The sequence below is a fragment of the Littorina saxatilis genome, linkage group LG13 (genome assembly GCF_037325665.1).
Source record: "Littorina saxatilis isolate snail1 linkage group LG13, US_GU_Lsax_2.0, whole genome shotgun sequence".
Taxonomy (NCBI): Eukaryota; Metazoa; Mollusca; class Gastropoda; order Littorinimorpha; family Littorinidae; genus Littorina; species Littorina saxatilis.
Genome location: NC_090257.1, coordinates 26332357 through 26349303, shown reverse-complemented (window position 1 = coordinate 26349303; position 16947 = coordinate 26332357). Strand labels below are relative to the sequence as shown.

The following is a 16947-nucleotide window of genomic DNA, read 5'->3' as shown; positions in this document are numbered from 1 at the left end:
CTAATTGTCCACTGTTATTTGTTTCCTCGTTTTCGATGTTCTATTTTTCTCTTGTGATCAACATGATAATTCTAGCCGGCTCTCTCCAGTAAAACAGAAGTCAAACTAGCAATCGTTAAAAACCCAATCCGTCCGACCTACACTGTCAATATTTTCACGCTACAGTCATGCCTAAGATGTCACAGGCGTGCTCTTTTCGGTACACGGGCGCAGTGACGTGGTGGTAAGACGGAAGGTCGTGTGTTCGAGTCCCGTAGGTCGCTGCCGCCTTGTGGGTTAAAAGTGGAGATTTGTCCGATCTCCCAGGTCAACTTATGTGCAGACCTGCTAGTGACTTTACTCCCTTCGTGTGTACACGCAAGCACAAGACCGAGTGCGCACGGAAAAGATCCTGTAATCCATGTCAGAGTTCGGTGAGTTATAGAAACACAAAACTACCCAGCATGAGAGATGTTCAACGCACGGGCTACCTCACCTGCCTTGACCTCTCACCAATTCATTGTAAAGCGCTTCGAGAACGTCAAGCGTAAAGCGCTTGGAGAACGTCATTGCTCAATAAATCTCCCATGTTATTATTATTATTATTATTATTATTATTATTATTATATTATTATTATTATTATTATTATTACACACGCTCTTATCGGTACATCATCGACTACAAGAGTCCTCTGGACAGGTAGTTTCATGCATTTTGCAAGTATTTCTAGCTCTTCTGCGGTGCAGTAGGCTCTATTGATGATGAAGGTGTCCAAGATCTCAGCAGATGCATGTGTATAACCATTTACTAGGTATTCAGTCAAATCAGTGTAAGAGGCTTTCAACTGACAGGGACAGCGACGCCGTTATTATGCACCAACTTGGCATTGATCAAGTTATATAGCTATTCTGATGAACACGTGGGGGAATTCGGGGGCTGTGATTGGATGGTCTCTTCCGATCATCAAAGCATAATGCTACGGAAGTCGGCCATTTTTCTCAATATCCAAAAGCATATTGTCAATAACAAAGACGCATGGTTCCGGTTTACCCATCTGTACCACGCGGCGATGTTTCTATCGACAACAGCATACACTGACAACTTGAAATTCTTCTCGGAAATGTTTTTCAGCTTTACAAATGTCGATAGCATACCCTTTTCTGCTAACTTCCCGATGAAACAGAACTAAACCAATTATTTTCTGTCCCTAAACACCACAAAATGCCCAAAGTCAAAAGATGTAATACAAACAGGGGAGTAAAACGGAACAGCCGTTTTTGTGTGACTGTGAGGTCAGTTGCCTGACATAAACTGAAAACTTTGCTGTCGCCGCGCGTTGTTCGAAATGGCTGTTCCATTATCTCTTCTTCACCCCTTCTTGTTTCCTATAGTTCTTCAGTTGTTTCTAGTTTTCCGTTGATGTTATGTTTTGATTTTCTTCATTATTAGCCTTTTTCAAAATTAAAAATCTCAAACTTCTGTTTGTTGCATACAAATAAACTAATAAAAAGCTGTTTCAACAACTGTGTTGTGAAATCGAATGCACTTGGAGTCAGTTTTTCTTCCAAAGTCAGAAAGCGTGTAGCGGTGAGCATGTCTGCGCGAACATGTCTGCTATCAAAACCTGAGATCAACGCATCGACGCAAAAACTGTCATTTTGTAAGTTTGGAACAACAAATCAAGGTCATAACAGCTACATAATCGCAATTGTGTTTTCAGCGTAGCAATAGGGTCCGATATTTAGATTCGAACGAGTATAATGCGACTCGTCTTCGACTTGTCAGCATTATACTTGTCTCGTCTAAATATCGGACCATATTGCTACGCTCAAAACACAATAGCTGTTAATGTGATGAGGTTAAGCCCTCAGTGCCTCATCTGAACAGACAACTGAAACTTAATGTTTCCATCGCACTTTGACTTTTGGGTCTTCAAGGGATATACAGGTTACAACACTCGTGATGTTTCTGAATGGATTGTATTTCAGTCAAGACCCAGGGTAAATACATGTATCAAAAGGATTCACTCGCCAGAGGCTCACGTGTCCCTTGATGTTCATCCGCTGGGTTCTTGAATGAAATACAAGCCATATAAAAAAAAACTCGTGATGTAACCTATACATATACAAAAACATTGACAGACCCTCCCTCACCCACACACCACACCCATACATTTACACAGCGCTGTCATGCGACCTCAAGCAAATGAAAAGACATCGAGGTAAGCCAGCACATATCAACTCCTCAACCAGACACAGCAGCAACCCAATGGTCAACAGTTTTGTTGACCAACACATTCTTTAAACAAATGGTCTTATAACCCATGTGTCCTTTTTTAATTATTAAAAGTTATTGGTATCTTTTTGTGAAAGGTTTTCTCTGTATGTACTCACGAGCTCTCATAATGCACTGTTGGGTCATCTCTGATATGGTTTGGTTCAGGTGTAGGCCTTGTTCCTGAAGTTGCATCGCCTGGTCTTTGTTCACTTGCATCATGTCTTCTATGGTTCCATTCTGGTCCTTGTGCACTTGCATCATGTCTTCTATGATTCCAATCTGGTCCTTGATCACTTGCATCATGTCTTCTATGGTTCCATTCTGGTCTTTGTTCACCTGCTCTATCTCCCTCTGGCGGGCCTCCAAGAACGACAACCTGACGTCCTTGTTGCCTACGTAGAGCTGGGCTGCAGCTTTCCGCAGCGAGGTAGCGGTCAGACAGCGGGCAGCGGGGGCAGAAGGGGGCAGGTGACAGGAATAGCTACCTCCCTGGACAGGGCTGGACAGCGACAGGACAAACGTGCCATTGTCCCTGTAGCTGCTCTTCCTCACCTCACCTGATGGGGTCTGTCAGACAATCAATGTTCGACATGGAGAAAATTTCGAAAAATCAACGGTGGTGTAAGATAGACAACTAGTACGGAACGACAAAGCAGAAAGCAAGTGGTCAAAACAGAGAACTGAAAGCATGTACATGTACTGTCCTCAGATGATCTGAAATAAGTTGACATTCTGTCGATTGAGGCCGTGCTGTGTTTCCACTGTGAAAAATAAATGCCACATTAGTAATATGAAACATCACACACACACACACACACACACACACACACACACACACAAACACACACACACACACACATACACACACACACACACAGAGACACACACACACACACACACACACACACACACACACACACACACATAAAAGACTGCACATGTGAGACCCAAATTTGTGTGGCCCTTCGATGCCAAATTACATAAAGCTTTATATGCAATCTTGGAATATCTTGAATCAGGTTGCTTCAGCAGTGTAAACCAGTATTTCACACATCTGACTGCAGAGTTAATATACAGCGGATGTCTTCCCAATTCACCATACACAATGTTGTTTGGAGTTCGAATTGTCACTTTCAGAAACTTTTTACACGCAAACAGGTGGACCCTTTCCACAGAGTCATACTTTCCATATCCCCATAGCTCTGAACCATACAAGAGCATAGGAGCGATCCGTGCGTCAAACAGTTTGAAAAACACCTTTGCCGAATGGCAGCCAAGTCTGTTCAGTAATCTAACGATTTCGATCACTCCCTTTTTCGCCATGGTTGTCTTTGTTTCTACTGCAATGTTCCAGCTCAGTTGGGTGGAAAGGGTTACACCGAGATATTTAAACGAGTTCACAATCTCAAGACGATCCATTCCGTAGAACCACTTCTCTTTCTGTGCAATGTGCCCGCCCTTTCTAAAAACCATGACCTTAGTCTTTGTCAAGTTCACATTCAGACACAGTTTTTCTGCAGAGCAGCGCAGGACATTAAGCTGGTTTTGTAGGCCTACTACAGTGCTGGATAACAGCGCAATGTCGTCAGCAAAAAGCATTACAAACAGTTCTAACTCAGACGGAGATAAACGTATCCCATGTCTGCCTCGTTGTATGACATCCTGAGCCAGTTCGTTGATCAGAAACGAGAAAATTGTCGGTGAGGCTACACAACCTTGCTTAAGGCCTTGCATACATTCAAAGAAATCAGTGTATTCGTTTCCGCACCGCACGCATGCTTTCACGTTTTCATACATGCTCTTTAACACCTTAAATATTTTGCCTTGTATCCCTAATCGAAAAAGCACTGACCAGAGCACGGGGCGCTTAATGCTATCGTAAGCCTTACAAAAATCTATGTAGGCTACATACAGTTTGGCCTTTTGTGAAAATTGTTTCTGGACGCAAGCGTAAAGGGTAAACACATGATCAATAGTTGAGTAATTCCTCCGGAAGCCAGCCTGGCTTTCATCTAAAATGTTATTATTTTCTGACCACACAGACAGGCGGTCGTTCAGAACAGACATAACAATTTTGCTCATCGTACTGGTGAGGGAAATTCCTCTGTAATTATCAGGGTTATCACAGTCTCCTTTTTTATGTAACGGCACAATAATGGCCTTGGACCACTCTCTTGGGTACACCCCCTTCTCGAGAATGTTGTTGAACAATTTAACTAAAAAGGGTAAAATAAGACTTTCAGACACTTTCAACATTTCATTCAACACACCATCAAACCCTGCCGCTTTACCATTTTTCAAATTTCTGATTGCTTTACTAATTTCAATTTCAGTTATTTCACTGTCAAGAATTTCGTCACTGATACCTGTATCAGGCAACTGATCGTCTTCGGGTTCACTTTCAACTGTATCGGTGTTTAAAACATCCTTAAAATGTTCGTACCATGCCTCTTTTGGTACGGAGTTGGAGTGCACCTCTTTTCTATTACATTTCCTTATTTCCTTCCAAAATTCCGTTGGTTTATCAGCAGAGAGCACTAAGTTATGAACTTGTTTTAACCTGTACTCTGTTCGCTTTGTTTGAAGAAGGTCTTTATACTCCTTCCTGACTTCAGCGTACTTTTGCTTTGCTATCTCTTTTTCTTCTTTATCTTCTGCTTTAATTCTTTGGTAACTTCTCAGCAACCGTCTAGCAGATCGCTTCTTTTCCAAACATTCAACATCAAACCATGAAGACGCACTTCTACCTTCATCGTCACCTCCGACTTTTTTGGTCATGCACCTTGCCGACTGTAACATTGCTTTGTTAAAAATCTCCAGCCCCTCGTCCATGTCTGCGCTGATGATGTCGCACGCTTCCTTTAACTTAGCTTTAAAATCGTCTGATTTAACACTTTCAATAAAATCATTCTTTTTTGCATCGTTCCACACAACTTTTGAGACACGTGCTTGTTTAGGGGGCTGGCGCTGATTCCCTTTCAACCCAAGCGCAAAGGTCACAGGCATATGCATTGATTCAATTCTGTCGCCAATGGTTAAATCGTGAATGTTATTGGCAAGGTCAACAGAGGCTAAAAGAGAAATACATTGAATTAATCGAAGATATTAAGTACAGAGTTGCTCTTACTCGTTTCCGCGCAGGAGTATCCGAAATCAACGCTCACAAGTTTCGGTACGCACCAAACCAAACGACAAGAAACTGTCCTCTCTGTACAGCTGATAGAGAAGATGAACACCATGTTGTATTTTTATGTCCTTTTTATCAAGACCTTCGAGCAAAGTATTTGAAAATCTCGAACTCTAAGACGCTGCAACAACAACTTGTGTATTTCTGTGGCAATAATGAGGAAAATGTGATGAACAGCTTCAGCAGATTTGTGTTCTTCATGCTACAGAAGAGACGAACCCTTATAAATGAGGTTCAGTGATATGTCATCAGGGTTTTAATGTATTTGTTGAATTTTATGCGTGACTATAATTTATAACTGTGCAGATACTATTGCTGCTATTTTAACCACTATTGTAAGGGGCTGTGGCCTTAATAATAATAATAATAACGATTACTTATATAGCGCGTAAACCTCGTGGTGACGAGCCCAGAGCGCTTTACACTTACACAATCATAATACAAACAAGGAAAGAGAACTAAATCCGAATAAATTCAAACATGGTCACACACACCCACACACGCACGCACACACACATGCACACACACACACACACGCGCGCGCACACACTCACACACAATCTTTCTTTCGTCATTGTCAATGTTCAGGTAACCCGCAATGTCATTCCATGTACGCATACGTTATTCTAGTACAACACACACAATTTTAGACAATTAAAGATTTGAAAAACACACACACACACACACACACACACATACACACACACACACACCCACACACATACACACCTTCCAGACGACATCTACAGGGGGATGACCAAGGTCCACAAATTGACCACAGTGTAGCTGCAGTGTCCAGTCCTCTGTGACGTCATCCCGAACCGCGTTACTCAGTGTGAGGCGGAGGGCGCCATCTTGTGTAGCTGGGGGTCTGTCTGCAACGAACAGTGAATGTGCTAATTTATATGACCGCTGTCACAGTACATTATAAACTACGCACTTTTAATTTTCATTTTCCTGCCACAGTTGATCCACGACGGTTACATTGGCTTTTGAAATAAAATAGTCCTAAATGTTTTGACAAATACAAAGTGTTAACACACATAACATAATAATGCAAATAGATGAATGTAGCAATCACGTTGCTTTACACTCGTTTATCTTCGACATCGCTTGCTGGTAGTTGTTGCTCATCATAGAAAGCCATCACGTGAAAAAACAAAAACAATTACCTGTAACAGACAGCGTCACCGTCCTCCAAACGGAAGCAAGAGACGAGTTTGCCTGCTGAAGTTTCACTTGCACAGAATAGTTGCCGGAATCCTGAGGTCTGGCGAAGCGTAGAGACAGCCCCGCGTTGGGGAGAAAATCAACACGTGTGTTGTCCGTCGCGTAGAAATGTTTTCCTTTGTACGTTGCTATCTTGGTCCCCTTGTCCTTGCTTGGTGCCTGCGGAAAATATTGCCCGATATATACTGAACTCCAAAAGAAACGCAAGTTAAGAGTTATTTAAGGTTTTGTTAAAATTCATGCACTAAAGGTGGGTTTCAGGTGAACATTCTGCACGAGCATGAGTTAGCATAGTGTCCTGCACGTAGCCTGTGAAAATCACGTGTGCAGCGCCCAGAGTGCGCTCTCTGCAGCGTGCTGAAGATTGAGACTGTTTTTCGCTCGCGCAGCCCACACAAAAGCTGCCAGACCTAATTTTTTTCGTTAACAGTACTCAGCTCACACAAGGAACAAAAACCTGTCTCCGTCCACTGTCTGAAATCAGCCATTTGTACAGTAGAAGCATGCCAAGACTGAGCGCCATTGACCGGGAGAGAGCAATCGGGCGATTGCAAGCTGAAAATCGCCCAGCTGCCATTGCAAATGTCATGGGCGTGGCAACCTCGACCATCTGTCGTCTGTGGACCCGATTCCGAGCCAGCGGCAGCACCCGTGATGACGCTACAAGCGGACGACCTCGTGTGGCTACTGCTCACCAGGACCGGGTCATGTACCGTCAGCACCTGCGCCAACCGTTCCTCCCGGCTACAGAAACCTCCAGGAACACCGTCAACCGCCTGCTGCGCTCCATGAGAGACAGATGCCAGGCCCTTGTCAACGCCAATGGGGGACACACGCGTTACTGAGTCTGGCGATGAGAACTTTCTTTCAGTAACGTTTTTTGTTAGTGACAATCAAAGAACATTGCCCCAAGATGCTTTGTACCAATTTTCGTGAAATTCTTTCGATTCGATCTCGTCAAAATGAAATGCCAAAGAATGAGATTACATTTCTTAATCTTGCGTTTCTTTTGGAGTTCAGTATATTTATTTTATTCCATTGACACGGAAACTATATCAAGCTTATAATGTGATAATGTTTAAATTCTATACTCAGCAATTATTAAAATAATGTAATTGTATACGTACATATGATGTTATATTGTTTTAATTCTGTTTTCACTCTTACTGTATAACAATTTGAAATATTACGTTTTATACGCTAACTAAATATTCTTTCCGCTGAGTCGGACTGTGAGGCGATGGTGATGAAAGGAGAGAGAGAACAATGAAGAGAGAAAGAGAGAGAGAGAGAGAGAGAGAGAGAGAGAGAGAGAGAGAGGGTGTAGAGAGAGAAAGAGAGAGAGAGAGAGAGAAAGAGAGAGAGAAAGAGAGAGAGAGAAAGAGAACAATGAAGAGAGAGAGAGAGAGGGTGGAGAGAAAGAGAGAGAGAGAGAGAGAGAGAGTGAGAGAGAGAGAGAGACTCAGACTCAGACTCAGACTCAGACTCAGAACTTTATTACAAAAGGATAAAGGTTTTAGGCAAAGCCTATTCTGCCAACCTGTTCTTTATACAACACATAAAGACAGACGCACATTACAAATATAAATTCAATCATATAAAATACAGAAATACATTGTACAGAATGCAACACAATGTGCATTTAAGGAATTACATAAGGAGAACTCAAAAAATTACAAAATTACATTGACATAGTTATACCTTTCATTTGGGAATAAGTTGCTCCGATCAGCTACACATCCGTTAACATTAGTACAAAATGTTTAACAAAATAACAATCGAACAAGACATTTCATTCACGAATGATGTGTGAACGTGACTGTCTCTTAAACATTGTCACTGAAGTTGCATTTCTTATCTGTTGGGGTAAGGAGTTCCAGAGAAACGCTCCCGAGAAGGCTAAACTCGATTTGTAGAGGTCTATGCGAGGTATAGGAGGGATGATTTTTTGGGACCCATATCTTTTTGTGGCATGTTTGAAATGTGATTGCAAATATTTAGGACAGTCGTCATTTAGAATTTTATACATGAACACAGCCTTGTATAACGTCAACTGATCTTTCAAGGGGAGGAAATTTTCTGACAAACTCATTTGACGAAGTTTTACAGTTAATGGATACATACTGTCCGTTTTGAAAGATACGATTCAAAAAAGGCACAAGCTGAGTCGTCTTTTAAATAGCACTTTAATTTCTTTAGTAGAAGTGAGTGATCTACTAGGTCAAAGGCTTTCTTAAAGTCCAAAAACAACGCTCCCGTTATGTCTGCTTTGTTTATTGCTGACAGCCAAGTCTCGCATAAAGAGCTTAAGGCGGTGTGGCAGGAATGCTTAGAGCGGAATCCAGACTGAAAAGGATGAAACAGATTCATTTGTTCCATATATGCCAGTAGGTGTTTTTGTATGTGCTTTTCTAAGGGTTTAGATAGAACAGGTAAGAGGGAAATAGGTCTAAAGTTGTTTGGGTCTGTAAGATCCTTATTTTTTGGAAGGGGTAATACTTTTGCACACTTTAAAATAGAAGGGAAAACGTTTTGTTGTATGCTTAGGTTATAAACATAAGTTAGGGAATCGACAATGTAAGGTAAAGCAAGTTTTAGCAACTTGACTGGAATCTTGTCTGGACCCATTGACTTCTTATTCGCCATTTGTTCTACCAGTTTTCCTACTTCGTGCACTGAGATTGGAGGAATAGAAAACGTGTCAGTTTGAGTCAACTTTTGTCCACAGAATGTTTTTAATTTTTCAAAACAATCATCCGTATCAAGGGAATCATTCTGATTGAGACAAGATTTTAGGTTGTCTGCTAGCGAAATGAAGTGTTTGTTAAAATCATTTGGAGATATTTGTGAATGAGTATTGGTTGATCCCTTCCTAGATTTATGAAGGATTTCATTCACTGCTCGCCAGATTGTAGCTGTATCCCTTTTTTTTCAGAAATCAGTTTATTAAAATATTCTGTTTTTGCATGTCTCACTGTGTCTAAAACTTTATTTTTTTGCAGTTTATACTCTGTTTTCATGTTGGGCTCTTTAAAATAATCACGCATCGCCATAGCCTCGATAATGTCTGAGGTTAACCAAGGGGGGAGCTGGGGATGTTTCACTCTATGCTGACATAGTGGTGCGTGTTTATCAATTATTGAACACAAAATATGTTGAAAAATATTGCAAGCGCCCTCTGCGTCACTGCAATTGAATACGCTATAAAATGGGGCTTGGTTAAGGTCAAAGAAAAAGGCAGATTCATCAAAATACTTGAAACTTCTGTATTCGATTGTTGTGTGGCCTTTATGACGTGATTTTGGCAATCTAAGAGAAATCGAGCAAAAAACAGAATGATGGTCACTAAAACTGGCATTTGCAACGATATTCTTACTATCAGTGTAAATATGATCAATCAGGGTTGATGAAGTATTTGTTTCTCTTGTAGGGGTTTTAACCAGCTGATGAAGACCAAACAGAGCAGTGGTTGAGCACCACGTTGTTTGAGGCCTGAGTAGGTTAATGTTAAAATCGCCAAGCAATACAACATTCTCGTCACGAGCCTTCACTCTGTCCATCATAGAAACAAAATCATCAATCCACCTTGACGTTTCAGCAGGGTTACGATACACATAGCCAATAAGCAAGGGAGAGGATTTGTCATGTTTTAGTTCCAACCACATAGATTCAACATTTTCATCTTCAAGATCAGTTCTACGTTTGACAATCCCAGCAATGGACTGATGAACATAAAGAGCGATGCCTGTTTGGCCTACTCGTGCATTGTCCCGTCGTAAAACCGAATAATTCGGAATAATAACAAAGCTGTCTGAGATACGCGAATCTAGACGCGTTTCACTTACACCGAAGAGCTGTACCAGCTCTGGTTGCTGGTTTAGCAATACACAGACATCGTGTACTTTGTTGACTAAATGATAAATATTTACATGCCCTATACGGAGAACAGTGTTTGATGTTGTTGACATTAGGACGAAGTGCAATATTGTAACAAACAGCAGTAGATAATAAAGCAAGGAAAATCCGGAAATATGAGTATCCGGAGCAGTCAAGACAACAGTTCTAGTATATCATAAACGCACAAGGATTTCTCCAAGTAAATGTCAAGATTCCCACAACACGAATTATAGTTGCTATTTAGAACAGGATGATACAGGATGAGATAGCAGCACACAAAGGTATGCAATCACAAATAAAGAAACAAATTGTTGCTTAAAAATGAAGGGTGACCGAACAAAAGGTAAAGCAAATCCCACAACAAACAATGGGATACTAGATAATATAAGCTTAAATGCAAGATGAACAAAACGTTCACAGAAATTAAGGAGACCAGCCGCTTTCTTTGCGGATGAAAATAAGCCAATGGCTTCAGGGCACGACACATACAATGCCGTCACTATAGCGTGACCGACCTGAGGCACGTATAAGAAGCGAGCACGTCCAAGTCAGGTCACGAATTTAGCTGTAGAACACAGTTAACAAAGTTAGTTTGAAGATTCCTCAATATGATGAAGGCAGCGCGATTATGCTCACACACAATGCAGGGCTGGTACACAGTTGAAGATCTATCCTTAAAGACACAGTCCACCTTTTCTCTTCTCACGGGTTTTGCTACGAAGCAAAAACAAAAGGGGTTTTAAACGTAGGTTCACAACTCCAGTTACCATAGAACACGAACCTGTGCACAATATCACGATAGACACACAGAATCGTCACGGTAACTCACTTGCCCTTTTGAGTTCAGGAACTCGAACGGGCGCACAAAATATTAAGGTAGTGAACGATTTAGACACTCGCCCTCCTGGGTCTAGGACACGAACGGGCGTACAAATAACAAATTAGTGCACGATCTACACACTTGCCCTCCTGAGCTGAGGGAATCTTACCCTTTGCAGGAGAATGCACAGATAACTATATTGTTCACGAGAAATCTCCATGAGTCAAGTGGCCATGAGCATTGAGTTCAATGCTAGTTAAGTTGTTACATAGTTTCTACATAATTATGTTCCGCCTAGGAAGTGGACGTACGTAGGGCAAAACGTAGGACTCCTGTTTCCTGCTTGAGTCTCTCTCTCTCTGTCTCTCACGCAAACGAACGCACTCCCCCCCCCCCACACACACACATACGTACGTATGCACGGGTATGCACGCGTAAGAGTAATTTTCATACCTGCACATATGCGCACATACATACACACCCACACACACACACACACACACACACACACGCACACACACACACACACACACACACACACACACGCATACATACATACATACATACATACATACATACATACATACATACATACATACATACATACATACATACATACATACCTACATACATACATACATACATACATACATACCTACACACATACATACATACATACATTCATCTCTCCCAGCAAGCATATGGACTCATGATTGTTTAGTACGTTACACAAGTGGAGCTGCAGTCATTACATGTACGCTACCCGGGTGGGGGTAGTGTTGCCGAAAAAACGGTGTTGCACCGTTATACACCCAATGAGGCGACACAGGACTCCCCTGGGGGGGCAAGGGGTGTGGCTGAGGCGGGGCGGGGATATAGCTCAGTTGGTAGCGTGCTGGATTTGTATTCAGTTGGCCGCTGTCAGCGTGAGTTCGATCCCAGGTTCGGCGGAAATTTATTTCAGAGTCAACTTTGTGTGCAGACTCTCTTCGGTGTCCGAACCCTCCCCCCGTGTACACTACATTGGGTGTGCACGTTAAAGATCCCACGATTGACAAAAGGGTCTTTCCTGGCAAAATTGCTTAGGCACAGTTAATAATTGTCTACCTATACCCGTGTGACTTGGAATAATAGGCCGTGAAAGGTAAATATGCGCCGAAATGGCTGCAATCTACTGGCCGTATAAAATTTCATCTCACACGGCATCACTGCAGAGCGCCTAGAACTGTACCCACGGAATATGCGCGATATAAGCGTCATTGATTGATTGATTGATTGGTTGTGAGGGCGCTGTGATGCGTGCCACCAGTATGGGGGTGGCGAGAGAGGCAGAGAGAGAGAGAGAGAGAGAGAGAGAGGGGGGATATATAATGTCTTGATAAAATATTGTCACGTGTTGTGAACTGTGAGTTGATAAAGATGAGGAAACAGGTAAAAGAGAAACACATTATATATTTTCCCCGACATTAAAAAAAAAGAAAGAAACCAGAAACAGCTTGTGTGAGGAAATACATCAATTCATATTCGTGTAGTAACCTTTGTACAATTGAGCATGTGGTTAGTAACCTGTTTCCATCACTCACAAATTGTGTGTGTTATATAACAGATTTGCTAAATGGTGGAAGCTAATGTGTCGAACCTGAAACCACCAGTCACGGCCGAGCATGGTCTCTCCAAGTCCCGTCACGAAAGACCAAGCGAAGGACGCGCTACCTCCTACACATGCCTTGATCTTCGCCTTGTCTTCAGGACCTCCGTCCCACTGATAAGCCTCCAACGCTGTACAGTAGTAAGGTGTCTCAATCACTCCAAATAATATGCATGTATTCACACCATGGTAACACTTTTGCTACGTCTGAAGGTTGACTGACTTACAGTGCTCTAGACTGAAGGTTTTGAGGAAGGGATGTTAATGGACTATGAGACGGCTTTTGCGAGTTTATGAATAGGGTTTTATCAATCGCATTTCAGTATGTTCCCTTATTGTGAGAGGATTGCGCAACCCAAAAAGGAAAGAACATCTATATTTGATTTATTGAAAAACATAACGAAGATGTAGGATTTGAATTGCTTGCAGGAATCATATATTAATGAAAACGTGTACAATAAGTGGGAGAAATATGAAAGGAACGAGTGTTATATTCGTCAGTTTTATGTAATAAAATGGGACAAATTATTCTATCGAAGAGAGCTTTGGTAGTGAAGCAGAATTAGTATTTTAAACAAAATGAAAATAATATTTACAGTTGAACACGTTTCTTTTTACTTGGTGAAGATTTGTTTTACTATCTTTTTTACATTTAAAAAAAAATCCACAATCAAAGAGACTGAAAACGTTCCAAAATTTAGAATAAAAAACCAAGAAAGGTAAGTTGTTGGAACGTTTTTTTAATGACAAAACAATACGTTATAGTCAACAATATATGGACCCACCGGGGCACAGACAAACAATTAGTGACAAAAACTTATGTTCATGGAATGTTCGGCAGCTTGCTAGGAAGTCACAGGCAAATAATTCGACATCGAGAGAATTTAGAGAAAATCAACGATGATGTCATCTATGTTAAATGTAAAAAGGAAAGTTATGAGAGATCACAATGAAAGAAGAAAGAAAAGATTTAGTTAATAATAAGAGGAGATTTTATGAGATCAAAACAAATAATAAAAGAAAAGGCTGAGTAAAATATTAGAAGAAAATTTATGAGAGATCAAATCAAAAGAAGAAAGAAAAGACTTAGTTAAATAAGAAGATATTTTATGACTAAATGTAAAAAGGAAAGAACGAAAAGGCTGAGACAAATAGTACGAGGAAATCAATGAGAGGGCGAACAAATAAAACAACGTAATAGCTGAGTAAACCTTAAGAAGGGATTTTTTTAGACGACGAAAAAAAGAACGAAAGAAAAGGCTGCATTAAATATTAGAAGGGAATTGATGAGGGACCAAAACAAACGAAAGAAAAACAATGCTGAGTAAAATATAAGAAGGGAATTGATGAGACAGCGAAACAATAAAAAAATAAAATAAAAAAGCCTTTGTAAATTATAAGAAGGAAAGTTATAAGAGATTGAAACAAAGAATAAAAGAAAAGGGTGAGTAAAATATTAGAAGGAATTTATGAGAGAGCAATCAAAGAAAGAAAGAAATAGCAGAGTAAAATGAAATATGGGAACTTATCAGCGAGCGAGGAAAAACAAGAAAGAAAAGACTAAGGTAAATGTTAGAAAGATTTATATGCGAGAGCCATACAAAGAAAGAAAGAAATAGCTGAGTAAAATATTAAAAGGCAATTTACGAAAAATTGAAACAAAGATTGAAAAAAACTGAGTAGAATTCAAGAAGGGAATTTATGAGAGAGCAAAATAAACAAAGACAGACAGAAAAGGCTGCGTAAGAAAAATAAAAGGGAATTTATGAGAAAATGAAAGAAAGAAAGAAAGAAAAGACTGATTAAAATATTAGAAGGAATTTTATGAGAGAGCGAAAAAAAAAGAAAAAAAAAGGCTAAGTAAAATATTTGAAGGGAATTGTTGAGAGAGTGAACAAATGAAAAAAGGAAAAGGCTGAGTAAAATATTAGAATGAATTTTATGAGAGAGCAAAATAAAACATAAAAACAATAGGGCAGATTAAAAGGTTAGAAGGGGATTCATGAGAGAGCAAAACAAAGACGGAAAGAAAAGGCTAAGTAAATCAATAGAAGAGAATTTACGAGAAGAAAAAAAGGCTGAGTAAAGGAAGCAATTTGACGAGAGAGCGAACAAACCAAAGAAAGAAATGGCTGGGTAAAATATTAGAAAAGAATATCTGAGAGAGCAAAAGAAAGAAAGAAAGAAAAGGCTGATTAAACTATTAGCGGAATTAACGGCAGAGCAAAGCAAAGAAAGAAAGAAATTGAAGAGTAAAATATTAGAAGTGAATTTACGAGAGAGCAAAACAAAGAGAGGAAGAAATGGCTGAGTGAAATATCAGAAAGGAATTCATGAGAGAGCGAAATAACGAAAGAAAGAAATGGATAAGTAAAATTTTAGAAGGGAATTTATGAGAGGGCGAAACAAAGAAAGAAAGGAAAGGATGAATAAATTATTAGTGGAATTAACGAGACAGCAAAACAAAGAAAGAAAGAAATGGAAGAGTAAAATATCAGAAGGGAATTTATTAGAGAGCAAAACAAAGAAAGATTGAAAAGGCTGAGTACAATTTTACATTTTATAAGAGAGCGAAACATTTGAAAAGGGCCAGTAAATTATTAAAACGAAATTAAGAAGAGAGCGAAACTAAAAAACAAAAAAACCCTAAAAGTTTGAATAAACTATTAGAGGGGAAGTATTGAGGGACCAAAAGGAATAAAGAAAGATAATACCGAGTAAAATATTTAAACAATTTGATGAGAGAGCGAAACAAAGAAAGAAAGAAATGGCTGAGTGAAATATAAGAAGGGAATTTATAAGAGAGCAACATACACAAAGAAAGAAAAAGCTGAGTAAAATAAAAGGAAGGATTTTATGAAAGATCGAAAAGAACCAAAAAACGAAAAGGCTGAGTTAAGTATTAGAAGGAATTGATGAGAGAGCGAAACAAACAAAGAAAGAAATGGTTGAGTGAAATATAAGAAGGGAATTTATAAGAGAGCAAAATAAACAAAGAAAGAAAAGGCTGAGTAAAATAAAAGGAAGGAATTTATGAAAGATCGAAAAGAACAAAAAAAGAAAAGGCTGAGTTAAGTATTATAAGGAATTAATGAGAGAGCGAAACACAGAAAGAAAGAAATGGCTGAAATAGAACGGAATTTAATGGATAGCAACATTAATAAAGGAAGAAAAGGCTGTGCAAAATATTAGAAGGGAATTTATGAGAGATCAAAAACAAGAAAGAATGAAAAAGCTGAGCAAAATATTAGAAGAGAATTTTTGTGCGAACGAAACACACACAAATTTAGAAGAGTGCGCTAACAGTTTTAAGCGCATCGCCATTAGCCAATCAACTGGTTCACGTCAGTCATGTGACACCAGTACTTACTGACAATATTTATTAACAAATGATCAATTCGAGTACAATGCATTTTTATACGTACATCCTTTCTAAGTAAATTTTAGAAATAAAGGTATCTGTGGTGCAAATGCCCACTGTGATACTCACCGCTTAACGCCACCACAAACAGCGCAACGCCGATCATCCGGAAACGAGTCGACGTCATGGTCAGAGGATCATCCGAGTAGAGGATGCTCTTCTTCTTCTTCTTCTTCTTCTTCTTCTTCTCCGTTCCTCCAAGGAGAGCCCGAATGCCGGCGTATCGTCTTGCTAGATTATTTATAGGCACAAGAAAAGCCGAATAACCGTTGTAGGTCACAACTGTTGCGACGTCTGTTGCAACAAGAAGCGTCAACAAATTTGAGTTCAACAAGATCTGAGACATCGATAGCACATTTCTACGGCGGTGTCAAGCTCCTATGCTGGCAAGAAGATGACAGGGGGTGCGAGGAAAGGCGGGTGGAGGTGACAGCAGTGCAAGAGTCGACTTTTACACACACACACACACACACACACACACACACAC

At 40.1% G+C, this 16947-nt stretch overlaps 1 protein-coding gene across 1 annotated transcript in view; it reads right to left on the bottom strand.

The window, feature by feature from the left end:
• Positions 1-16821, bottom strand: part of LOC138945394 (uncharacterized) — a 32259-nt gene extending 15438 nt beyond the window's left edge. Inside the window, exons 1-5 of the mRNA XM_070316830.1 lie at positions 16530-16821; positions 13031-13170; positions 6617-6833; positions 6174-6319; positions 2374-2824 (exon numbers count right to left, since the gene is read on the bottom strand). Of these exons, the coding sequence (XP_070172931.1) occupies positions 2374-2824; positions 6174-6319; positions 6617-6833; positions 13031-13170; positions 16530-16806 (1231 nt within the window). The 5' untranslated portion in view covers positions 16807-16821. The remainder of the gene's footprint in view (positions 1-2373; positions 2825-6173; positions 6320-6616; positions 6834-13030; positions 13171-16529) is intronic.
• Positions 16822-16947: the final 126 nt, after the last annotated feature.